At 49.7% G+C, this 25,103-nt stretch overlaps 1 protein-coding gene across 6 annotated transcripts in view; it reads left to right on the top strand.

Annotated features, from left to right (window-relative positions):
* The window catches only part of LOC100680559 (ubiquitin carboxyl-terminal hydrolase 47-like), a 32,815-nt gene extending 8,981 nt beyond the window's left edge, over positions 1–23,834 (top strand). For 4 of the 6 annotated variants that reach the window (XM_039913034.1, XM_029068851.2, XM_039913040.1 and 1 more), the window contains 8 exons: positions 170–292; positions 3,711–3,809; positions 3,913–4,083; positions 6,408–6,542; positions 10,189–10,320; positions 13,100–13,131; positions 14,306–14,338; positions 19,091–20,870. In XM_039913034.1, coding sequence (XP_039768968.1) covers positions 170–292; positions 3,711–3,809; positions 3,913–4,083; positions 6,408–6,542; positions 10,189–10,320; positions 13,100–13,131; positions 14,306–14,338; positions 19,091–20,774 — 2,409 coding nt within the window. In that variant the 3' untranslated portion in view covers positions 20,775–20,870. Of the gene's footprint in view, positions 1–169; positions 293–3,710; positions 3,810–3,912; positions 4,084–6,407; positions 6,543–10,188; positions 10,321–13,099; positions 13,132–14,305; positions 14,339–19,090; positions 20,871–23,477 lie in introns of those variants that run through there. The other 2 variants (XM_039913041.1, XM_003430788.4) reach the window with 2 other exon arrangements.
* Positions 23,835–25,103: the final 1,269 nt, after the last annotated feature.

The following is a 25,103-nucleotide window of genomic DNA, read 5'->3' as shown; positions in this document are numbered from 1 at the left end:
ATCCTGGACCCCAGGGGAAGGAGAGGGGCTCTCCCCTCCGTCACAGGGAATTGGGCGGCCCCCTGCCCTAGCTGTCAGTCATCCAGCCTCTGTCCCTCACCCCCGTGACCTTGTGACCGTCTTCTCTCCCTTGTGACCTTCTCCGGGATTCTCTTGTTCTCCTTTTCAGGTGTTCGAGAGCACACTGATGAACACCATCGTGTGTCAGGAATGTCAGTACGCTGAGAATGTTGAAGCCGAAAGAAAAACGCTTCTCGTCTCTCTGCCTATAAACGGAGACACTGTCAGTGTGGTGAGTGCCGATTATCCTGTCGGGGAAGATGGTGATCAGGGGTGACCAGAATCGTCCAACCTGGGGCCCCATTTGGACTCGTTCAGAAACATAATAGCAATGATAATAATGATAATAGCACTTGTTATGTGGTTACTCTGCACCGGGCACCGTTTTAATAATGATAATAACAGTACTTGTTATGTGGTTACTCTGCACCAGGCACCGTAGTAAACACTGGGGTAGATACAAAATAATCTGGTTGGATGCAGACCCTGTACCTCAAGGGGCTCCCAGTTTAATCATACTCATCATCATCATCATCAGTGGGATTTATTATTCAATAGCATTTATTGAGCGCTTACTATGTGCAGAGCACTGTACTAAGCACTTGGAATGGACAAATAGGTAACAGACAGAGACGGTCCCTGCCCTCGGAGGGGCTTACGGTCCGATCGGGGGAGACGGACAGACAAGAACAGAGTGCTTACTGTTTGCTGAGCACTGTACTAAGAGTTTGGGAGGGTACAATAAAACAGAATTAGAAGACATGTTCTCTATCTACAAGGATCTTACAGTCTAGAGGGGGAGACAGACATTCTAAGTAAGAGGGACTAGGAAATAATCCCCATTTTACAGATGAGGAAGCTGAAGCACAGGTAAGTGAAGTGACTTTCCCAAGGTTACAGAGCAGACAAGTGGCAGAGCCAGGATTAGAACCCAGGTCCTCTGACTCCCGGGCCCCTGCTCTTTCCATTAGGCCAAGCTGCTTCTCAAGCTACGTGACTGTGGGCAAGTCACTTCACTTCTCTGTGCCTCAGTGACCTCATCTGTAAAACGGGGATGAAGACTGTGAGCCTCACGTGGGACAACCTCATTCCCCTGTATCTACCCCAGCGCTTAGAACAGTGTTCTGCACGTAGTAAGCGCTTAACAAATACCAACATTATTATTATTATATTATAAATTATTTATTCATATTAAAGTCTGTCTCCCTCTCTAGACTGTAACTCATTATTGGCACGGGAATGGGTCTGCTAATTCTGTTGTTCTGTATTTTCCCAAGTCCTTAGTACAGTGCTCTGCAAATAGTAAGCACTAAATAAATACAATTGATGGATTGATTGAATAAACATGAGAACAAAATCTGAGAGCAACTCTGGGTTGGGATAATAATAATAATAATAATAATGATGTTGGCATTTGTTAAGCGCTTACTATGTACCCAGCATTCATTCATTCAATAGTATTTATTGAGCTCTTACTATGTGCAGAGCACTGTACTAAGCTCTTGGGATGAACAAGTCGGCAACAGATAGAGACGGTCCCTGCCGTCTGACGGGCTTACGGTCTAATCGGGGGAGACGGACAGACGAGAACGATGGCGATGAATAGAGTGAAGGGGAAGAACATCTCGAAAAAACCGATGGCGACTAAATAGAATCGAGGCGATGTACATCTCATTAACAAAATAAATAGGGTAATGGAAATATATACAGTTGAGTGGACGAGTACAGTGCTGAGGGGATGGGAAGGGAGAGGGGGAGGAGCATAGGGAAAGGGGGAAAAGAGGGTTTAGCTGCGGAGAGGTGAGAGGGGGGCAGTAGAGGAAGTAGAGGGAGAAGGGGAGCTCAGTGTGGGAAGGCCTCTTGGAGGAGGTGAACTTTAAGTAGGGTTTCGAAGAGGGGAAGAGAATCATTTTGGCGGAGGTGAGGAGGGAGGGCGTTCCGGGACCGCGGGAGGATGCGGCCCGGGGGTCGATGGCGGGACGGGCGAGACCGAGGGACGGCGAGGAGGTGGGCGGCGGAGGAGCGCAGCGTGCGGGGTGGGTGGTAGAAAGAGAGAAGGGAGGAGAGGTAGGAAGGGGCGAGGTGACGGAGAGCCTCGAAGCCTAGAGTGAGGAGTTTTTGTTTGGAGCGGAGGTCGATAGGCAACCCCTGGAGTTGTTTAAGAAGGGGAGTGCCAGGCCCAGAGCGTTTCTGCGGGAAGATGAGCCGGGCGGCGGAGTGAAGAATAGACCGGAGCGGGGCGAGAGAGGAGGAAGGGAGATCAGAGAGAAGGCCGACACGGTAGTCGAGCCGGGATATAACGAGAGCCCGTAGCGGTAAGGTAGCCGTCTGGGTGGAGAGGAAAGGGCGGATCTCGGCGATATCGTAAAGGTGAGACCGGCAGGTCTCGGTAACGGATAGGATGTGTCGGGTGAACGAGAGAGACGAGTCAAGGATGACACCGAGATTGCGGGCACTGGGGCAGATACAAGGTCATCAGGTTGTCCCATGTGGGGCTGCCAGTCTTAATCCCCATTTTACAGATGAGGTAACTGAGGCAAGAGAAGTGAAGCGACCTGCCCAAGATCACACAGCCGACAAGTGACGGGGCCGGGACTCAAACCGACGTCCTCTGACTCCCAAGCCCGGGCTCCTTCCACTGAGCCACGCTGCTTCTTACCTCCAGGGCCCAGGGGAAGTGGGGCGTGAAGAGCTCCGATCACCACCCTCCCCACCTCTCCGGGGGCACGGGGAGCCCCCCACCCCTGCATCCCTCCAGTCAGCGAGACCACAGCCAGCCACCTCCACTGCCCGCCGCTCTCCGGACGGGACGGTCCTAGGGGAGAGGCATCTCTAGTGTGGCTCAGTGGAAAGACCCTGGGCTTGGGAGCCAGAGTTCATGGGTTCGAATCCCGGCTCGGCCACTTGTCAGCTGTGTGACTGTGGGCAAGTCACTTCACTTCTCTGGGCCTCAGTTCTCTCAACTGTAAAATGGGGATTAAGACCGTGAGCCTCACGTGGGACGACCTGATGACCCTTTATCTACCCCAGCGCTTAGAAGAGTGCTCTGCACATAGTAAGTGCTTAACAGACACCAACACTATTATTATTATTATAAAAACTCCTGGCTCCTAGGAAGCATCCATCTTCGATCCCCTAACCTGACCACGGCTCTTCTACTGTACGTCATGACCTGGCGGATTATATTAATGTCTAGCCGCCATTTTAATGTTGGTATTTGTTAAGCGCTTACCATGTGCCGATAGTAATGATAATTGTAGTATTTGTTAAGCGCTTGCTAGGGGCCAGGCACTGTTCTAAGCACTGGGGTGGATACAAGCAAATCGGGTCGGATACAGTCCCTGTCCCGCAAGGGGCTCGCGGTCTTAATCCCCCTTTTCCAGATGAGGGAACTGAGGTGCAGAGAAGTGAAGTGATTTGCCCAAGGCCACACAAAAGACAAGCGGCGGAGTCAGGATTAGAACCCATGACCTTCTGACTCCCAGGCCCGAGCTCTACCCTCAAAATATGAGGCCGCACCCCCTAATCGAATCTTATCCACGTCCCCCCGGGTCGCTCGGAATCAGTGTGTTGCCTCTAGGAATGTTCATTTTGCCTTGGATATCCTGTGCAGGTTTTGACATATAAAGTACATTACATTTTTCTGGCAGAAAGCAGCTCTCGACAATTTCCTCCAAGACACGACTTTTGGGGATCAGGACAACATGTTTTACTGTGGACAGTGTGATCGGAAAACCCCAGCAAACATGGTACGAGGTAGCCTACCCCTCCCGGCTCGGTCCATTTCCCCCTCTCTGAAAGAGATGGGAAAATCCGGGAAGATCTGGTCGGTTCTTCACTTCCCTGGTCTAGGCCCGGCCTGGTGTTGAGGCGGAAAAAAAGCGTCCTTATTCCGGATACGCTTCTCATCCCCGTTGGCCTCAGCCTTCCTCGCACGTCACCTCGCCCACACACGTGCTTATCTGCAAAGCCTCGGCGAGCCTCTCTGACTCCCTGCCTGCGGCTGGGGGCGGGATCGCAACGGTGGGGACGTCGGAGTTTGGTCTTGGGATGGACGCGATGGGTGGGTCAGTGGGAGGGTCTCTGTCCTCTCAACACAACTCAACCCCTTTCCAGAGTTGAGACCCTGGGTGGGTAGACCCTCCTCCGCCTGTGGTTCCCGAAACGCTGTGTGACCTTGGGCGAGTCACTTCACCTCTCTGTGCCTCAGTTACCTCATCTGGAAAATGAGCTCCACGTGGGACAATCCGATTACCTTGTATCTACCCCAGTGGTTAGAACGGTGCTTGGCACATAGTAAGAGTTTAATAAATAACACAATTATTATGACTTAACAAGTGTCATAGTTATTATTATTGATAATAATAAAATGTTTGATATTTAAGTGCTTATTATTACTTAAGTATCATAATTATTATTAATAATCATAACAATTGTGGTATTTAAGCGCTTATTGCTTAACAAGTATCATAGTTAATTATTATTAATAATCATAACATTTATGGTATTTAAGTGGTGCTTATTATTACTTAACAAGTATCACGCTTATTCATTATTATTAAAAATAATTGTGGCATTTGTTAAGCGCTTATTATGTGCCAAGCACTGTTCTAAGCACTGGGGCGGATACAAGTAATCAGGGTGGACGCAGTCCCTGTCCCGTAAGGGGCTCACGGTCTCGATCTCCCTTTTCCTGATGAGGTAACTGAGGCCCAGAGACGTGAACTGACTTGCCCAAGGTCACACAGCAGACACGTGGTGGAGCCGGAACCGGGACCCGGGTCCTTCCCACTCCCGAGCTCGGGCTCTATCCGCTAAGCCGCACTGCTTCTTCCTCTCCGCAAACTCCTGAGAAGTCCCCGTGGGTTGGAAGGGAAGTTAGCTTCCCCGGCCTTGCCGGTGAGGGATTGTCTCCGGGAGACCCTGGACTCGGGAATCCCAGGCCAGCTGGGCACAATCCCTCCGTGGCCCTTTCCCAGCTGGGAAATGGGCCGGCTGGGGGGGGGGGGGGGAGGGGGAGGTTGGCCCCTGTCTCTTAGGGCCCAGTTGAGGAAGGGGCCGTTCCCTCCAGCCACACCCCCAGACCCCAACCCTCACCCCCAGCGAGGAAGAGAGGAGGAGAGAAGAGGAGGTTTGAGGGGAAAGAGGAAGGAGAGGAGGAAGGAGGTAGGAGGAAGACGGCGAGACGGAGGAGGAAGAGGCGTCGGGGAGGAGCAACGGTGGGGGAAAGTGGATATTCTCGATTCCGGAGGGATGAGACAACCAGTCGGTTGTCAGACAATGATTTTTATTGCGCGCTCACTGTGTGCGGAGCACTGTACTGAGCACCCGGGAGAGAACAATACAACAGAGTTGGTAGACACGATCGCCGAGGAGCAGTAAGGGCTGCAGTCTGAGAAGAGCCAGGGCAAGGCCTGGGGGCCCAGAATGGTCAAATCCACCATTCTCCTCCATCCCTCCATCTGCCGTCTCAACAGCGGTGGGGGAAAGTGGATATTCTAGATGCCAGAGGGAAGAGACGACCAATCAATCAGTCGATCGATCGGTGTTATTTATTGAGTGTTCTCTCTAATAATGGTATTGGTTAAGCGCTTACTATGTGCCAAGCAGTGTTCTAAGCACTGGGGTAGATACGAGATAATCAGGTTGTCCCACGTGGGGCTCACAGTCTTAAATCCCATTTTACAGAAGAGGTAACTGAGGCACAGAGAAGTGGTGTCTTGCCCAGAGTCACACAGCTGACGAGTGGCGGAGCCGGGATTAGAACCCACGACCTGCGACTCCTATGCCCTTGTTCTTTCTACTAAGTCACGGTGCTTTTAAGTGTAGAACACTGTACTAAGCCCTTGGCAGAGTACAACACGACAGAGTAGGTAAACACTATCGGCAAGAAGCAGTTAGGGCTGCAGTCCTAGGGGAAGCAGCTTGGCTCAGTGGAAAGAGCCCGGGCTTGGGAGTCAGAGGTCATGGGTTCGAATTCCGGCTCTGCCACCTGTCAGCTGTGTGACCTTGGACAAGTCACTTGACTTCTCTGTGCCTCAGTGACCTCATCTGTAAAATGGGGAATAAGACTGTGAGCCTCACGTGGGACAACCTGATGACCTTGTATGTCCCCCAGCACTTAGAACAGTGCTCGGCACATAGTGAGCGCTTAACAAACGCCATCATCATCATCATCAGTACGGCAGAGGCGTAACCCAGGGGCCGAGACTGATCTCAATCGATCGTATCGTCCGTTCTCCTCCGTCCTTCCGCCTCCTATCTTAGGCAATCAGTTTTACAAAGTCGGTAAGGTCGGTTTGGGATAAATGTGGTGGGGCGGCTACCTCTGCTTTCTCTCTCCACAGAAACAGACGTTCACGGCAGTCCCTCCGGTTCTGGCCATACAGCTCAGGAGATTTGAAATGAGAGATGGGAGACTTCAGAAATCAAACATTCCCGTTGAAACCTCCCAAACCTTAGAGCTTCAAACTATCGAGAAGGTAATGCAACACATTTCATCCCCAAGGAGCTTGATCCTCCCGGACACTTAGGGGTGAGGTGCTCACATTTCCAGGGAGGGGAAATAATAATTATAGTATTTGTTAAGCGTTTATGATGTGCCAAGCACTGTTCTAAGCCCTGGGGTGGATACAAGGTAATCAGGTTGTCCCACTTGGGGCTCACAGTCTGAATCCCCATTTTATAGATGAGAGAACTGAGGCCCAGAGAAGTGAAGTGACCCAAGGTCACCCAGCAGACAAGTGGTGGAGTCGGGATTAGAACCCATGACCCTCTGACTCCCGGGCCCGGACCTCAGCCACTACACCGTGCTCAGTCAGCCAATCAGTGATATTTATTAAGTGCTTACTGTGTGCAAAACATTTTACTAAGCAATGGGGTGAGTTCACTCTCTTAGAGTTGGTAGACATGTTTGGGATTGTGGATGACCAGTTCCTAACTGAGCCATCCTGTGCAAATGAAGAGCCATTCGGAACCGTTCAATTCCACTGCTGAAATACTTTCCCAATGACTGAATAATAACGTTGGTATTTGTTAAGCGCTTACTATGTGCAGAGCACTGTTCTAAGTTCTGGGGGAGATACAGGGTAATCAAGACTGAATAACATATTGGTTGCTGTGTTATATGGGTTACCTCATCTTAGTATGTAAATAATATTCTCCCAAATCTATCTAGCAAACCCCACCACCTCTGCACTCTCACAGTCTTCTCCCCACAGTCTAAGATGGGAGACGAACAGGTACTGGATCCCCATTTTACAGAGGAGAAAACCGAGGCCCGGAGAAGTGAAGTGACTTCCCCGAGGTCACACAGGGCAGGCAAGTGGAGGAGCTGGATCAGAGTCCGGGTCTCCTGGCCCCCAGTCAGTCAATCATATTTATGGAGCACTTACTGTGTGCAGAGCACCGTACTAAGCGCTTGGGATGCCCCACTTAGCTTCCACACCCAAACTACCTTCCCTCGATGATGAAATGAACGCTCTTGACACCACCCTCTCTACTCAACTCATTCGCTCCCTTATCCCTTTGTCGATCTCGAACCGCTAACCTAAGCCCTGGATCACCTGCCCAGTCCGCCTCCTTCGCCCTTGTGCTCATACAGCAGAGCGCTGCTGGCGAAGATCTAAATATCGGGCCGACTTCGTCCACTTCAAGTTTATCCTCGCGTGCTTTAACTCTGCCCTCTCCCCTGCCCGGCATAATTATTTCTCCAACTTTATTGACACCCCTGCCCATCGCCCTCGCCGGTTGTTCCAGACATTTAACTCTCTCCTCAGGTCCCTCGTCCCCCGGCCTCCCCCATCCCTTGCCCCCAACGACCCGGCCACCTTCTTTATTAAGAAAATCGACACCATCAGGCGTAAGCCCCCTAAAATCTCCCCGGCTCCTTCTCACTCCCTCTCCATTCTGTTCCCCTTTTCAACTCTCCCATCCTTCCCGGCACGATCTCTAGAGGAGACCTCCTGCCTTCTCTCAAAAGCCACCCCCTCCACCTGCACATCTGACCCCATTTCCTTGCACCTTAGCAAAACTCTCGCCCCCTCCCTGCTTCCCTCCCTAACAGCCATCTTCAACTGTTTCCTCCAGTGGCTTCTTCCCCGCTGTTTTCAAACATACCTATGTCTCTTTTATACTAAAAACCATAGCTCCCACCAGTTATTGCCCCATCTCCCTCCTACCCTTCCTCTCCAAACTTCTCGAGGGACTCGTCTGCACCTGCTGTCTCAAATTCCTCTCCTCCGATTCTCTCCTTGACCCCCTCCAATCTGGCTTCCGTCCCCTTCACTTCACAGAAACCATCCTCTCGAAGGTCACCAGTGATCTCCCTCTTGCCAAATCCAATGGCCTCTACTCCTAATCCTCCTCCTCCTCCACCTCAGCTGCCTTCGACGCTATCGACCATCTCCTTCTCCTGGAAACATTATCCAACCGTGGCTTCTCTGACGCTGTCCTCTCCTGGTTCTCCTCCTTTCTCTCTGGCCGCTCCTTCTCAGTCTCCTTCGTGGACTCCTCCTCTGCCTCCCACCCGCTAACTGTGGGGGTCCCTCAAGGCTCAGTTCTGGGTCCCCTTCTATTCTCCATCTACCCCCACTCCCTTGGATATCTCTCATTCACCCCCATGGCTTAGTACAGTGCTCTGCGCACAATAAGCGCTCAAGAAATACGACTGGATGAATGAATACAGAGGTGTCCCTCGCCCCCGTGCCAACCAAATAAGCTATAGAGGAGAGGGAAGAGCAGAGAATGGACGAGAGGAGGAAGCTGGAACGGCCCCCGGGTGATAAATACCTGTGGGCTCTGACCTTCCCGATAGCAGACTGAGATTTCCCACAGCCGTTTGCGTGCCGCATCTGCCCAGATCGTGGGATGCCCGCTCTGCCCGCACCAAGCGAAGAGCCGTGGGACGGGTGAGTGTCCCTCTGAACGCTCGTGGGGCTGGAGGTTAGGGTGCTTCGCCACAGGCGTGGAACATATAAATGTATCCGTCCCGAGTGGGAAGCTTTCGTAGGTAAGGTAGGTGCTTTGCCATGTACGAACAAGGCACGAGTGGATCCCTCCAGGAGGGGAAGCGTTCGTGGACGGGGGCTAGATGTTTCACCACGTGCAAGTAAAGCGTAAGTATATTCCTCCCTATAGGAAAGCTACAACATAATTAAATAGTCTTATTCCTCCCAAAAGGGAAGTTCGATTCGCCACGTCCAAATAATTAATCGTATTCCTCCGGGGAGGGAAGTTCGATTCGCCTCATCCGAAATAATTAAATAATGTCCTTCCCGAAAAGGAAGTTCAATTCCCCACGCGGAAAATAATTTATATAAATTCAGCCCAGGCCCGGTCTCTCACTCTCGCCGATTCCCGAACCCGTGCCCTGGTGAGGGATGACAGCAAGTCAGGGCGACGCAGGAGGGAGTGGGAGAAGAGGAAAGGAGGGCTTAGTCGGGGAAGGCCTCCTGGAGGAGCTGGGCTTTCGATAAGGCTTTGAAGAGGAGGAAAATCATTGCCTGTCCCAGTTCTGCGTCCTTTTCAGGAGGTGCGTAAGTTGGTATGGAGGGATGTGGTAAGGGAGGTTATGAGTGGCCACAGTGTGGAGGTAACCAAACAGCGTCGAGGACGTAGGTAGTTGGAAGGAGAAGAGCCGGAGAGAAGAAAAATGAACTGGAGAAGGCCTCCTGGATAAGATGTGATATCAGGAGGGCTGTGAAGATGAGGTGAACTATACTAATCATCATCATCATCATCACTGAATTATTTATATTTGTTAAGCACTTACTATGTCTCTGGCACCGTACTAGACGCTGGATAGATACAAGCTTAACAGGTTGGACACAGTCCATGATCAACACAGGGCTCATTCCCTGTTTTACAGATGAAGTAACTGAAGCCCAGAGAAGTGATGTGATTTGCCCAGGGTCACCCTGCTGACAAGGGGCGGAGTTAGGATTAGAACTCAGGTCCTTCTGACTCCCAGGCTCGGTTCTGTTCACTAGGCCATGTGACTTCTCGGGTCTCTCTCAAGCTGAGGACTTCAAACTGGACGCAGTCAGCAGAGCTGGCTGCAGACACGGTCTTCCTCTCTACAGAAGCAGAAAAAGTTTGTTTCTTTGCGTCCACATCCGTCTTTTCCAGGAAACGAAACAGTACAAGCTCTTTGCTGTTTGCCATCATCATGGAACTCACGTTGGCGGCCACTACACAGCCCACATCCGTCCTGCTCAACATAACAGATGGTATCATTTCAATGACCAGAGCGTTACTGCGGTAAGTAATCACAACTTTTTCATGTTCACTGTATTAAGCGTTGGGATGAACACAAAATAATCGGATTGGACAAAGTCTCTGTCCCAGATTGGGGATTAAGACTGTGAGCCCATTTTACAGATAAAGTAACTGAAGCATAGAGAAGTTAAGGGACTTGCCCAAAGTCAGCCAGCAGACAAGTGGAGGAGCCAGGATTAGAACCCAGGTCCTTCGGACTCCTGGGCCTGTGCTCTATCCACTAGGCCACGCTGCTTCCCAAGCACTGGGATGCACACAAAATAATCAGCCACACGGGGCTCATTATTCTAAGTAGGAGGAAGAACCAGTATTGAGTCCCCATTTTACAGGAGAGGAAACAGAGGAACAGAAAAGACAAGGACTTGACCAAGGTCATGCGGCGGGCAAGCGGAGGGAGCGGGAATTAGAACCCAAATCCTCTATCAAATCCTCAAATCCTCCGTGAGCCCTACGTGGGACAACCTGATCACCTTGTACCTACCCCAGCGCTTAGGATGGTGCTCGGCACATAGTAAGTGCCTAACAAATACCATCATCATCATCATCATCATCATCATATAACGCTGTGAACCCGTCGGGGGGCAGGGATTGTCTCTATTGCTGTATTGGACTTTCCAAGTGCTTAGTACAGTACTCGGTTCACAGTAAGCACCCAATAAGCACCCAGTTGACCAAGTGACATATCCCAGAGGGAACACAACTGGCAGAGAGATGAGAGCCGTGCTTGGAATCCTTCACCAACTCTTCCCACCCTCACTCTTCATTCTCAATTCATCCTTCAAGTTGTTTCTGCGTCACACTTTTTAAATAATTTCAAGTAATGGCTTTAAGATCGATTTTTGCCTGGAATGAGCATTCGTTTTTTTAAAGATGAAGTATTTGTCCTTGCAAAACAAGTGATAAAAAAAATCTTTTCTAGTTGAAATTAAGTCTTTCATGGTCCTCGACCTACCTCCACTGTGATCTCTGTTCAGATGGTTCTTCTCGGCCATTCAGAGAAGCGTTTGATTAGTCATTTTATTTTTTATTGATTTGTTCATTCACTCATTCATTCGTTTAATCGTATTTATTGCACACTTACCGTGTGCAGAGCACTGTACTATTGAAACATCTCAACGTTAGCACTTTTTCTGTTAAAAATCGAAGTCTTTCTGATGGTCACCTCCCAACATGCCTATACATTCATTCACTAGTATTTATTGAGTGCTTACTATGTGCGGAGCACTGTACTAAGCCCTTGGAATGTACAGATCGGCAACAGATAGAGACGGTCCCTGCCCTTTGACGGGCTTACGGTCTAATCGGGGGAGATGGACGGACGAAAACAGTGGCGATAAATAGAATCAAGGGGATGACCATCTCATTAAAACAATAGCACATAAATAGAATCAAGATAGCAAATAGAATCAAATCGGAAACATTATTCTGGTTTGTTAGTATTAATAATAATAATAGTAATAATGGTGGTCGGCAACGTGGGAGCAGAGTGAGCCGCGGAGGAGGGTGCGGGGCAGAGATCTGCAGGTGGGCTGGGTGCCCGGCTATTGTTTGGTCACCAGGGCAGCCCCTCCTACCCCCTGCACCCCACATTCCTCAGAGCTGCAATGGGGGGGATCTTGGAGCACAGGGAAAAGGGAGGTGACAGATTCAGGGGGCAGTGAAGATTGGGGACTGGGGGAGCAGGAGGATGGGAGAGCAAGAAGAGTGGGGAACGGGGGTGACCAGGGCACTCAGGGAGTAGGGGCCGTGAGAAGTAGGCAGGGTGAGGGTTTGGTGTAATTCTCCAAATGAATAATAATGTTGGTATTTGTTAAGCGCTTACTATGTGCAGAGCACTGTTCTAAGCGCTGGGGTAGACACAGGGGAATCAGGTTGTCCCACGTGGGGCTCACGGTCTTCATCCCCATTTGACAGATGAGGGAACTGAGGCCCTGAGAAGTGAAGTGACTCGCCCACAGTCACACAGCTGACAAGTGGCAGAGCCCGCATTCGAACCCATGACCTCGGACTCCAAAGCCCGGGCTCTTTCCACTGAGCCCCGCTGCTTCCCAGCGTGAAATGAAGCAGCCGTGGTCTTTCTTCATTCATTCAATCATATGTATTGAGCACTTACTGTGTGCAGAGCACTGTATTAAGTGCTTGGAAAGTATTATACAGCCATAAAGAGAGACAATCCCTGTCCACGTTGGACTTTCAGTCCACGGAGATGTCCTGCATCGGTTCTCCCTGGGATTTAAATACAATTAAATCCGATTGAATTCATTCAATCGGATTGATTGAGCGCTTACAGTGTGCAGAGCACTGTACTAAGCGCTTGGACAGTACAATTTGGCAACAAGTAGAGAGGATCCCTGCCCAACAATAAGCTTTCTGATTCTAGCATGATATGGGACTAAAACCCAGGCCTTTCTGACTCCCAGGGCCGTGCTCTACCCACTAGGCTACCCTGCTGTTGCTGTAAGACAACACGAGGGGCACAGGTTTATTACCCTATTTATTTTGTTAATGAGATGTACATCCCCTCGATTTTATTTATCGTGATAATGCTGTCTTGTTTTTGTTTTGTTCTGTTTTGCTCCGCCGGCTGTCTCCCCCGATTAGACCGTGAGCCCGTCGTTGGGCAGGGATTGTCTGTATCTGTTGCCGTGTTGTCCGTTCCAAGCGCTTAGTACAGTGCTCTGCTCATAGTAAGCGCTCAATAAATACTATTGAATGAATGAATATGGCAGTGATACTAATTTCATTTTTCCTTTGTCCCTAGAGTGAACAGTTTGCAGAAGAAGAGTACAAAAGGTAATAAATACATAGCCAGGGCTTGGTTAGTTGACTTTCTCCCTTTATTCACCCCTCCCTCAGCCCCACGGCACTTATGTCCGTATCGCAATTTATTTCTTTAATGTCTGCCTCCCACTCCAAAATGTCAGCTCACTGTGGGCAGGGAATGTGTCCATCCACTCTTATTTTGTACTCTTCCAAGTGCTTAGCACAGTACTGTTCGCACGGTAAGCGCTCAATAAATCCAACTGATTGATTACATAATAATAATAATTACTGTGGTATTTGTTAAAGCTTACTACGGACCAGCGTGGCTTAGTGGAAAGGGCTTGGGAGGCAGAGGTCGTGGGTTCTAATCCCGGCTCCGCCACTTATCAGCTGTGTGACTTTGGGCAACTCACTTAACTTCTCCGTGCCTCAGTTCCCTCATCTGTAAAATGGGATTGAAGACTGTGAGCCCTTTATCTACCTTAGTGCTTAGAACATTGCTTGGCACATAGTAAGCGCTTAACCATCATTATTATTATTTTTACCAGGCACTGTACAAGCACTGGGACAAATACAAGCAAATCAAAGCTTGTACAAGCAAATGGGGGAGCAGCGTGGCTCAGTGGAAAGAGCCCGGGCTTGGGAGTCAGAGGTCCTGGGTTCGAATCCCAGCTCTGCCACTTGTCAACTCGGTGACTGGGGGCAAGTCACTTCACTTCTCTGGGCCTCAGTTCTCTCATCTGTAAAATGGGGATGAAGACTGTGAGCCTCACGTGGGACAACCTGATGACCCTGTATCTACCCCAGCGCTTAGAACAGTGCTCTGCACATAGTAAGCACTTCACAAATACCAACATTATTCTCTGGGCCTCAGTTCCCTCATTTTCCAAATGAGGATTAAGACTGTGAGCTCCCCGTGGCACATGGACTGTGTCCAACCCACTTAGCTTGTATCTACCCCAGGACTTAGTGCAGTGTCTGGCACCTAGGAAGTGCTTAACAAATACCATAAAAAACGCCCAAAACGATAACGACGAACCCCAGTCTGGATGCAGAGAGTCACCTGGAAACTTGCTTACAATCTCCCCACCCTCCCCAGTCCCACGCCTCACTGCTGGAGTAGACGTTTTAGCCTCCCGGGGAAATGGATCAGCGGAAACTGGCCGGCCGGAATGTAACCATTTTCCATCCGTCTCCCTGACAGGTCCTCTTATTTGCTGATGTATCGCCAGGACAGGTGAGTGAGGGAGATTCCCTGGTCTCGGAATTTGGGAACGGTTCCTTTAGAAGCCAGTCTCCTCTGGAAATCTTACACTGGGGGCACCTTCACCTTGCACCCTACCACGTAGAAACCAGGTCTTTTGGAGAATCAATCCCATTTATTGAGCGCTTACTGAGCGTAGAGCACTGTATTAAGAGCTTAGGAGAGTACAGTATAACAAAGTCGTTAGATACGGTCCCTGACCACAAGGAGCTTATAGTCTAGAGGTGAACGTGTGTGTTTAGTTCCGGCATTAGCAAAATCTCAGCTCTACAATCCTTCGTTTCTAAGGAGAGCACAAATAGTCAGTGATATTTTGGGCTTTAGCTTTTAGGGATAAGAAGGTATGAATACTTCTGTCCAGTCTTGGAGTTGTCGAGAAAACAAGGGGAGGTAAAAGAAATCAGCGAGAGACGATCACTGGACTCAGCTAAGGATGCGCGTAGAAAGTTTAGAGATTTGGTATCTCAATCTGAATTAGGAGGGAGCGGACACCCTGCCATCTGGGATTGTGATAGGAGGAAGGAGAGAATTGCAGAGAATTGAAGGGAAAGAACTCCGGTCGGCCGTTTATATTCTTTGGATAGGGATTTTATTTGGAAACGTAATCTTGAATCGGAACTTGACGAGAAGTAAACTGCCCGCCCACAAAAATGAAAAATCAGGGGTATTCACCGAGTACTTACTGTGTCGAGAGCAGTGAACTCGCAGAAGTGATTTGCCCAAGGTGATTTGCTGAGCTGCTGACCACAGACTGGCTCTCCCGACACTGAGTCCCGGGTTTGCCGCCTTGGGCCGGACAGCGTGTGACTGGAAGAGTACAAAACACATTTGTTGCCAAATTATACTTTCCAAGTGCTTAGTACAGTGCTCTGCACACAGTAAGCACTCAATAAATACAATTGAATGAATGAATGAAACATACATTCCCTGCCCACAGTGAGCTTTCAGTCTGTTGTGCCGTCCTCTCCCAGAGCTTAGAACACAGTTAGGCACTCAATAAATGCCACTGACCGATTGATAGTGGGGAGATGGACGTTGAAATGAATTACGGATATGTACGTAAGTGCTGTGGGGCTGAAGGGGAGGGAAATATCAAGCGCCTAGGTGACACAGAAGGGGAAGAGTGTCGGGAAAATGAGGGCTTAGCAAGGGAAGGCTTCTTGGCGAGATGGGATTCTAATTAGGCTTTGAAGTGTGGTCTGTTGGATGAGAAGGGAGAGAGAGTTTGAGGCCAGAGGAAGGACGGGGGCAGGGGGCTGGTGACGAGATAGATGAGATGCGTCGTCTCTGCACTTCGATCTGAGACCTTTGGACCTTTGATATTCACCCCACCCCAACCCCTCAGTATTTTGGCACCTCTCTTTAAATGATATATTATAAATTATCCATACTAATGTCTGTCTCCCCCTCTAGACCGGAAGCTCGTTAAGGGCAGGGAACGGGTCTGCTAATTCTGCTGCATTGTACTCTCCCAAGCGCTTAGTATAGTGCTCTGCACATCGTAAGTGCTCAATAAATATGATTGAATGAAAGAATTAATAGTAAGCATTCAATAAATACGATTGATTGATTGATGAATCCTGTCTCACCAGCCCACAGCCTTGGCATTATCCTCTACTCCTCTTTTTCCTTTACCTCATGTACTCAGTCAGTCCCCATATCTTGTCACTTCTGCCTTCACGACATCTCTAGAATCCACTCCCTTCCTCTCCATCCGAGCGGCTATCGCACTTGTTCAAGCACTTGTCTTATCCTGCCTTGACTACTTTCATTCAGTCATTCAATCAATTGTATTTATTGAGCCCTTACTGTGTGCAGAGCACTGTACTAAGCGCTTGGAAAGTACAATTTGGCAACAGATAGAGACAATCCCTACCCAACAACAGGCTCTGGTGACCTCTCTGCTTTCAGTCTCTCACCTCTCTTGTTCACACTTCTTTTAAAAAACGGTTTTTGTAAAGTGCGTACTACGTGCCAGGAACTGTAGTAAGTCAGCTAGTCAGATTGGACAAAGTCCATGTCCCACATGGAGGTGACGGTCTTAATCCCCATTTTATAGATGAGGAAACTGAGGCACAGAGAAGTAATAATGTTGGTATTTGTTAAGCGCTTACTATGTGCCGAGCACTGTTCTAAGCGCTGGGGTAGACACAGGGGAATCAGGTTGTCCCGTGGGGCTCACAGTCTTAATCCCCATTTTACAGATGAGGGAACTGAGGCACAGAGAAGTTAAGTGACTTGCCCACAGTCACACAGCTGACAAGTGGCAGAGCTGGGATTCGAACTCATGAGCCCTGACTCCAAAGCCCGTGCTCTTTCCAATGAGCCACGGAGAAGTGAAGTGACTTGTCCAAAGTCACATAGAAGACATGTGCTGGAGCTGGGATTAGAATTCAGGTCTCTCCGGCTCCCAGTCCTGTGCTCTACCCACTTAATAAATAATAATAATAATAATGGTATTTAAGTGCGTATTGTGTGCCAAGCAGTGTTCTAAGCACTTGGGTAGATGCAAAGTAATCAGGTTGTCCCACGTAGGGCTCGCAGTCTTTATCCCTATTTTATAGATGAGGGAACTGAGGGACAGAGAAATGAAGTGACTTGCCCAAAGTCACACAGCTGACAAGCGGCGGAGCCGGGATTAGAACCCACAGCCTCAGGCTCCCAAGCCCGTGCTCTTTTTACTAAGCTACGCTGCTTCTCACTCTGCTGCCCCATATCTTTTTTCTAAAAAAAAAAAGTTACGCGTAAATGTTTCCTCTCCTTAAAAACCTCTCCGCATCAAGAAGAAATTCCTGCCAATTGCCTCCAAGGTGCTCAAAAGAGATTTTTTTACCCTACTTACTCTGGAACTTCTCCCACTACACTCCTTTAACACCAACTTCCTTACTGTACCTCGCTCTCTTCCCTCTCACCGTCGACTCCTCGCTCACACCCTCTCTCCTGCCTGGAACTCCGCCTATCTTCACAGCCCTATTAAAATTGCATCTCCTCCAGGAAGCCATCCCTGACTCACCTCATTTCCTCACCCTCTTTGCCCTTGTCCTGCTTTGCTTATGCACTTTAGGCCATTCCCCATAAATACTTTGATTTGCACATCAGCTCCACCTCCAAAGCAATTAAATAAATAAATCAGTGGCATTTATTGGGCACTTACTATCTGCAGAGCACTTTATCGAGCAAGTACAATATAGCAGAGTTAGACATGTTCCCTGCCCATGACAGTCTAGAGAGGGAGGATGACTTTAATGTAATTTATAATGTGTATTTTCAAATATGTATGTTAAGTCCTGTGGGGTTCAGGGTGGGACGAATATCAAATGCCCAGAGGTCAGAGATGCCCAGGTGCACAGATGATGCAGGAGATATTGATTCTATTTATTTGCTATTGTTTTAATGGGATGTTCATCCCCTTGATCCTATTTATTGCTATTGTTCTTGTCTGTCTCCCCCAATTAGACTGTAAGCCCGTCAAAGGGCAGGGACTGTCTCTATCTGTTACCGATTTGTACATTCCAAGCGCTTAGTACAGTGCTCTGCACATAGTAAGCGCTCAATAAATACTATTGAATGAATGAATGAATGAGAGCAAGTTTGCAAAAGGAGGGCTTAATTGGGTAAGGCCTCTTGGAAGACATGTAACCTCAATCATGTTTTAAGTTTGGGAGAGTGATAAATGGAGGGGGAGGGGGTCCCAGGCTAGGGGGAGGGTGTAGAAAAGGGACCGGGGGTGAGATAAATGAGATGAATCTACGAATAAGCTGGTGCTAGAGGAGCGGAGCGTGTGGGCTGGGCTGTAGTAGGAGAACAGTGAGGTGAAGTAGGAGGGGGCAAGATGATTGAGAGCTTTAAAGCCGATGGTAAGGACTACGTATCCTTATACTCCGTTACTTCCAACTACAATTAAGGAGAGATGAAATGAAACACAAAGACAACATAAATACGAATAAAATCCAGTCCACCCCCTTATAGGAATATCTGAAATCAAGGCTGAGCTTGGATAATAATAATAATAATAATGATGGTATTTTACTATGTGCCGAGCCCTGTTCTAGGAGCTAGGGTAGACACAAGGTTATGAGGTTGTCTTACAGTCACAGTCTTAATCCCCATTTTACAGATGAGGTTATTGAGGCACAGAGAAGTGAAGTGACTCGCCCAAAGCCACACAGCTGACAAGTGGCGGAGCCGGGATTAGAACCTACCACCTCTGACTCCCAAGCCCTTTCCATTAAGCCACGCTGCTTGTACTACTCTGATAAATCGGAGTCGCATGATGGATGCATAGTGCAGGCCTATTTCCTCCCCGTCCCCCCAGAAGGAAGAATTTTGAAAGGTTTTAAAGTTTAAAGTGCGAGCTTAGCCAACTTGAAAACAAGAAGCCCTTCACTGGGCGGGGATTGTCTCTATCTGTTGCCCGAATTGTATATTCCAAGCATAGTACAGTGCTCTGCACGTAGTAAGCGCTCAATAAATACTATTGAATGAATGAAAAGAAGTGAAAATTGGATGTAAAGAAGGTCAGAGGTGAAACACAGAGGAGCAGTAGAGACCGGAAAGAAGAGAATTCTGTCGAGCAAAAGTCTGAGGGCGTGAGATCCGGACAGAGTTGCTGGGAAGGAGCAGCAAGGGAGGACCAGAGTTGAAACACCCACCCTGGGTCAGGAAAGGAGGGAGGAAGAAACATGGAGGAAGCCAGAAGAGATTAATTTCCCCACTGTATTTCAGATTCAAACCAAGAGCAGAGAGAACTGGTGCAGCGGTGATGATGACCGAGCCCAGGAAGACAACAGTGAAGCCTAATGGAGATTTTCAGCACTTAAAACGACACTCTCGTGAAGCAGAACCTCACACGGGGAGCACTGGCGATAAGGGGGCTGAGAAATCAGGAAGAGCAGAAGGCAAAAGGGTAGAGGGTGCAGGAGTGGAGAAGCCTAGCCCAGACGGGGAGCCTCCCTTGAATAATTCCCAGGGAAATCCCACAGAGATGTCAGAATGTTTTCTAACTCTTAACCGCACAAGCTCACAGCCTTCTCGGAGATCTAGGCCTCAGGGATACCACAGGGCGGCCTCACCTCCCAGTGAATTTTCTGGTGGGGTAAGGAGGAGCTGGGAGGAATTAGGATATTCCAGCCCCCAAGGCATCTCTCCCGACGGTATCCACCAAAAGGATCCCTTGGAGTCAGAGACAAACCCAGTACAAGGACCTGATGGGCCACAGCAAATAGGTCCCTTTGCACAGAAAGACAGTTCGGAACTGCAGTGGATCAAGGCACAGAGGTTTGGCACCTCCTCAGGACTCCCCCAGGGGACTTGGGGCCCCCCACCAGTCAGTCCAGGCAACAGAAACAGGACGATGGGGCAAGAAAAAGAAGTCCACCTGATGGGCCGGTACCACGCCAGGGACCCTGAACAATCTGTCTCCACCGAGAGCGCTGCTGATAGGGGGCCTGAAAGCCAGGAAGAACAGAGGCCAATCTCAAGGGTAGAGGGTGCAGGAATTGAGAAGCGTAGCCCAGATGGGGACTTTCCCATGGGTGAAGCAGAATCTCACATCGGAAGCACTGGTGATAAGGGGCCCGAGAGGCAGGAAGAAACGATGATACCAGGCAACGGGGTAGAGGGTGCAGGAATGGAGAAGCGGAGCCCAGACAGGGAGTCTCCTTTGAGTAATCTCCAGGGAAATCCCACAGAGATGTCAGAATACGTGCTAACTCTCGACCACCCAAGCTCACAGTATACTGGGGGATCTAGGCCTCGGGGATACCTCAGGGAGTCCTCACAGCCCACTGAATTCTCTGGTGGGGGAGGGAAGAGCAGAGAGGAACTAGGACATCCCAGCCCCCGATGGATCCGCCCTGACAGTATCCACCAAAAGGATCCCTTGGAGTCAGAGAGGTCCCCAGAGACGAACCCAGTTCAAGGACCCGATGGGCCACAGCAAATAGGTCCCTTTGCACCGAAAGAAAGCTTGGAACGGGAGACGATCGAGGTGCTAAGTTTCTTGGAAGAGTGGCTCAAGGTACTGAGTTTTGGCACCTCCTCAGGGCCCCCCCAGGGAATCTGTGGCCCCCCACCAGTCAGTCCGGGCAGCAGAAACGGGACGATGGGGCAAGATGCAGAAGGCCGGTACCACCCCGGGGACCCTGAACAATCTGTCTCCACCGAGAGCGTTGCTGATAGGGGGCCCGAAAGCCAGGAAGAACAGAGGCCAATCTCGAGGGTAGAGGGTGCAGGAATTGAGAAGCGTAGCCCCGATGGGGACCTGCCCATGGATGGAGCAGAACCTCGCACCGGGAACACTGGTGATAAAGGGCTTGAGAGCCAAGAACGGATGATGCCAGGCCAAAGGGGGGAGGGTGCAGGAATGGAGAAGCGGAGCCCAGACAGGGACCTTCCCATGGATGAGTAAGTCACATTCGCGAGGAGCTCTTTGCTAAGCGTCTACCTCTTATTCCAGGGAGTGTTGGGAAAGGGAACTCGAGAATAAAAGAAAAATGAGAAGCAGCATGGCCTAGGGTTTGGAGCTTGGGCATGGGAGTCAGAAGGACCTGAGTTCTAATGCTGGTTCTGCCACTTGTCGGCTGGGTGACCTTGGGCAAGTCACTTCACTTTTCTGTGCCTCAGTCACCTCCTCTGCAAAATGGGCACTAAGACTGGGAGCCCCACGTGGGATGACCTGATTACCTTGTGTCTACCAGCGCTAAGAACAGTGCTTGGCAAATAGTAAGCGCTTAAATGCCGTTATTATTATTATTATTATCAACTCACTTCTCTGTGCCTCTGTTCCCTCTTCTGTAAAATGTGGATTAAGACTGTGAGCCCCATGTGGGACAAGGGCTGTGTCCAAGCTGATTAGCTTTTATCTAACCCAGCGCTTAGTACAATCATAGCACAAAGTAAGCATTTAACCAATATCATTTAAAAAAACAACGCCCCACAGAACAGGTGCAGTACCAGGATTGCAGGGTGATAGGGTGAATAAGCAGAAAATTGCACGGACTTAGCTCAAGGAACACGGAAGAAGGGAGAGTTTAGATGTGTTATAGCCATTAAGAAGACAGAACCGTGGCTAGGAATAGTCTTTTTCTGAAATGTTACATAAGTAGGTCTGTGTACCTTCCTTTCCAGGAATTTGGGGGCACTAACTGGGGGGCCATAATGAGGAATTAAAAAAAGCAATCCCTGCCCAGAGTCATTCCAGTGAGTGCTTGGAATTCCTAGCTCTCAGGCCCAGGGAGGGATCAGGAGGGAGAGAGCGGGTGAAAATGGAGCATGGTAAAAGAGGAAGAAGTAGCCTTGGTCTGAGAGAACACATCCATTTTTCCAACTTGCACACCTACCAAACTTCCATCTGGCCCTGCAAACCGGCTCCTTCCTCTCTGTCACGCTCTCCACCTTCTGCACAGCCTAGTGAAAAGAGCACACGCCTGGGAGTCAGAGGAGCTGGGTCAATCCTAGTTTGGCCAAATGCTTGCTGTGCAAACTTGAGTAAGTTATTTCACTTCTCTGTGCCTCAGTTCTCCTGTTCTCCCTCCTACGTAGACTGTAGAACATGGGGGACGGGGACCGTGCCCGACCTACTTAACTTGTTACCTATCCCAGCGCTTAGAACAGTGTTTGATGCATAGGAAATGCTGAACACAGACCATGAGGGGGAAAAAAAAAAAGGAAGAGCGACACCCATTTTTTTCCTCATCCGTTTTCCTGCATGGATCCTGATATACGTGTGTCTTTATGTGAATAAACACGTGTGTATACTTTAGTGGCCAGACTTCTGCGGCAGTGGATGAAAGCACGCATGGGAAGTAGCAAGGCATGGTGGATAGAGTACGGGCCTAGGAGTCAGAACGATTTGGTTTCTAATCCCAGCTCCGCCACTTGTCTGCTGTGTGATCCTGGGCAAGTCACGTCACTTCTCTGTGCTTCGGATACCTCATCTGTAAAATGGGGATGAAGACCGTGAGCCCCGTGTGGGACGCTGACTCTATCAGCACTTCGTACAGTGTCTGGCACATAGTTAAGTGTTTAACAAATACCATACAAAAAAAAATGTGGTAATGTGCTGCTGGGTTTGAGTCTGGATTCTTGCCGGGGCTGGGAGAGGCCCAGACCCAAGTGCAAGCCCAGTTGAGCTCCTGACCCTGGAGAGACTCGCCCCGGCTCGGCCCATACTCCTGTCCCCGTCTCTTGGGCAACTCCAGGCCTTCCTGGCAGCAGGAAAAGCTGCGGTCCTAGTTCACACCGCCCCACCTCCCCCTAAACACCAGTGGATCCGTATCCCTCTCAGCTACGTTCAGGAGGCGCTCAGGACCTCAGACCGATCAATCCATCAGTCAATCGTAATTACTGATTGCTTACTGTGTGCAGAGCACTGCTCTAAGCACTTGGGAGAGTACAATAGGACAGAAACGCTCCCTGTTCACGAGTTTAGTCCAGAAGGGGAGACAGACGCCGACATAAATGAACAAATTACGTGTATGTACGTAAGTGCTGTGGGGCTTGGTGGCGGGGAATGAATAAAGGGAGCAAAATCAGGGGGACACCGAAGGGAGTGGGAGAAGAGGAACGGACATAGGCAGGGAAGGCTTCTTGGAGGAGATGTGCCTTCAGTGGGGTTTTGAGGGGGGCGGATTGTCAGATAAGAAGGAGGTAAAGTGGAATAGAGGTGTCAGAAGTGCAGCTTGCAGCTCTACGGATGGACTGAAAGCAGGAGAGGGGCCTGGGGCATGCAGGGAACGTGTCTGTTATATTGCTCTATCGTACTCCCGCAAGTGCTTAGTTTAGAGCTCTGCAGTCGGTAAACGCTCGATAAATACGATTGACTGGCGATTGACTAGGAGAGAGCCACTCCCTCCAGCATCACCAGGTGGAAATGGAAAGAGCAAAGGGAAGGAAGCGGTGGCCCTCTGGCCACTCGGCCGGACGGCAGTCGGACCGCTTACCGTCGGGACCCGCTACTCCCTGACGCGGCTCGCCGCACCCCCAAATTTCCCCACCGTGGTCGGGGCCGGGCCCGGCGGGGCCCGGCCAGAAAGAGGGGGCCTGAACATAGCTGTGAAATCCCGACACCACTCGCCGAGTCATCTTGAGGCTACGGTTCTCCTCACTCCAGGTGGCACCAGGCATCGGCGCCCCCGGAGAAGGGATTAACCCGGACGACTCCTCTCAAACTCGGTCTCCGCTCGCTAGCACGGTCTTACAGCCGTCCCCCTAGTTCCACGAGGTTGGTTAAATGCAAGAAAGGAGCTGCACGTTGGAAAAGCAAATGAAGAAAATGAACCAAATGTACCTTTAGGCTCCCTTCTGTGTTAAAAAACATTTCATTCCAGGTTTGCATGTTTCACCAGGTGAGGATTTGGTTGTTTGAAAATGTGCTTTAAGGTAGGACTCGAGGCTTTCAGAAATGTTCTTAAACATGAAAACTGTTACTGTACGTTTAAATGAACTTATCATATTTCCACTAAAAAAAGAATAGAACAATCCCTCATTAAAGAAGCCACCACGACACTGACACATACAGCACTGACAGCTTTCAGCTATAATCTGCACTGGTTAGACTTTTTTCTAATGGAAAAAGAAAAAATTGTTTTGGCCATATTTCAAAAATATCAGAAAATTGAAAGGATCTGACATGATTCATTTATTCAATTGTATTTATGAGCACTTACTGTGTGCAAAGCACTGTACTAAGCTCTTGGGAGAGTAGTTCTGCTCCTGGTATAGCCTCCCAACTCTTCTTCACTTGTTTGATGGTAATTTCTTTCATTCATTCATTCAATAGTATTTATTGAGCGCTTACTATGTGCAGAGCACTGTACTAAGCGCTTGGAATGAACACGTCGGCAACAGATAGAGACATCCCTGCCGTTTGACGGGCTTACGGTCTGATCGGGGGAGACGGACAGACGAGAACGATGGCGATAAATAGAGTCGAGGGGAAGAACGTCTCGTAAAAACGATGGCGACTAAATAGAATCGAGGCGATGTACATCTCATTAACAAAATAAATAGGGTGATGAAAATATATACAGTCGAGCAGACGAGTACAGGGATGGTAAGGGAGGGGGGAGGAGCAGAGGGAGATGGGGGGAAAAGAGGGTTTAGCTGCGAAGAGGTGAAGGGGGGGCGGTAGAGGGAGTAGGGGGAGAAGGGGAGCTCAGTGTGGGAAGGCCTCTCGGAGGAGGTGAGTTTTAAGTAGGGTTTCGAAGAGGGGAAGAGAATCAGTTTGGCGGAGGTGAGGAGGGAGGGCGTTCCGGGACCGCGGGAGGACGCGGCCCGGGGGTCGACGGCGGGACGGGCGAGACCGAGGGACGGTGAGGTGGGCGGCGGAGGAGCGCAGCGTGCGGGGTGGGTGGTGGAAAGAGAGAAGGGAGGAGAGGTAGGAAGGGGCGAGGGGATGGACAGCCTCGAAGCCTGGGGTGAGGAGTTTCTGTTTGGAGCGGAGGTTGATAGGCAACCACTTTCATTATAATAATGTTGGTATTTGTTAAGCGCTTACTATGTGCCGAGCACTGTTCTAAGCGCTGGGGTAGATACAGGGTAATCAGGTTGTCCCACGTGAGGCTCACAGTTAATCCCCATTTTACAGATGAGGTAACTGAGGCACAGAGAAGTGAAGTGACTTGCCCACAGTCACACAGACGACAAGTGGCAGAGCTGGGATTCGAACCCGTGACCTCTGACTCCCAAGTCCAGGCTCTTTCCACTGAGCCACGCTGCTTCTATATCTATCATGTTA

This window comes from Ornithorhynchus anatinus, chromosome 1, assembly GCF_004115215.2.
Source record: "Ornithorhynchus anatinus isolate Pmale09 chromosome 1, mOrnAna1.pri.v4, whole genome shotgun sequence".
NCBI lineage: Eukaryota > Metazoa > Chordata > Mammalia > Monotremata > Ornithorhynchidae > Ornithorhynchus > Ornithorhynchus anatinus.
The sequence above is the reverse complement of the archived record's forward strand: the minus strand, read 5'-3'. Positions and strand labels throughout refer to the sequence as shown.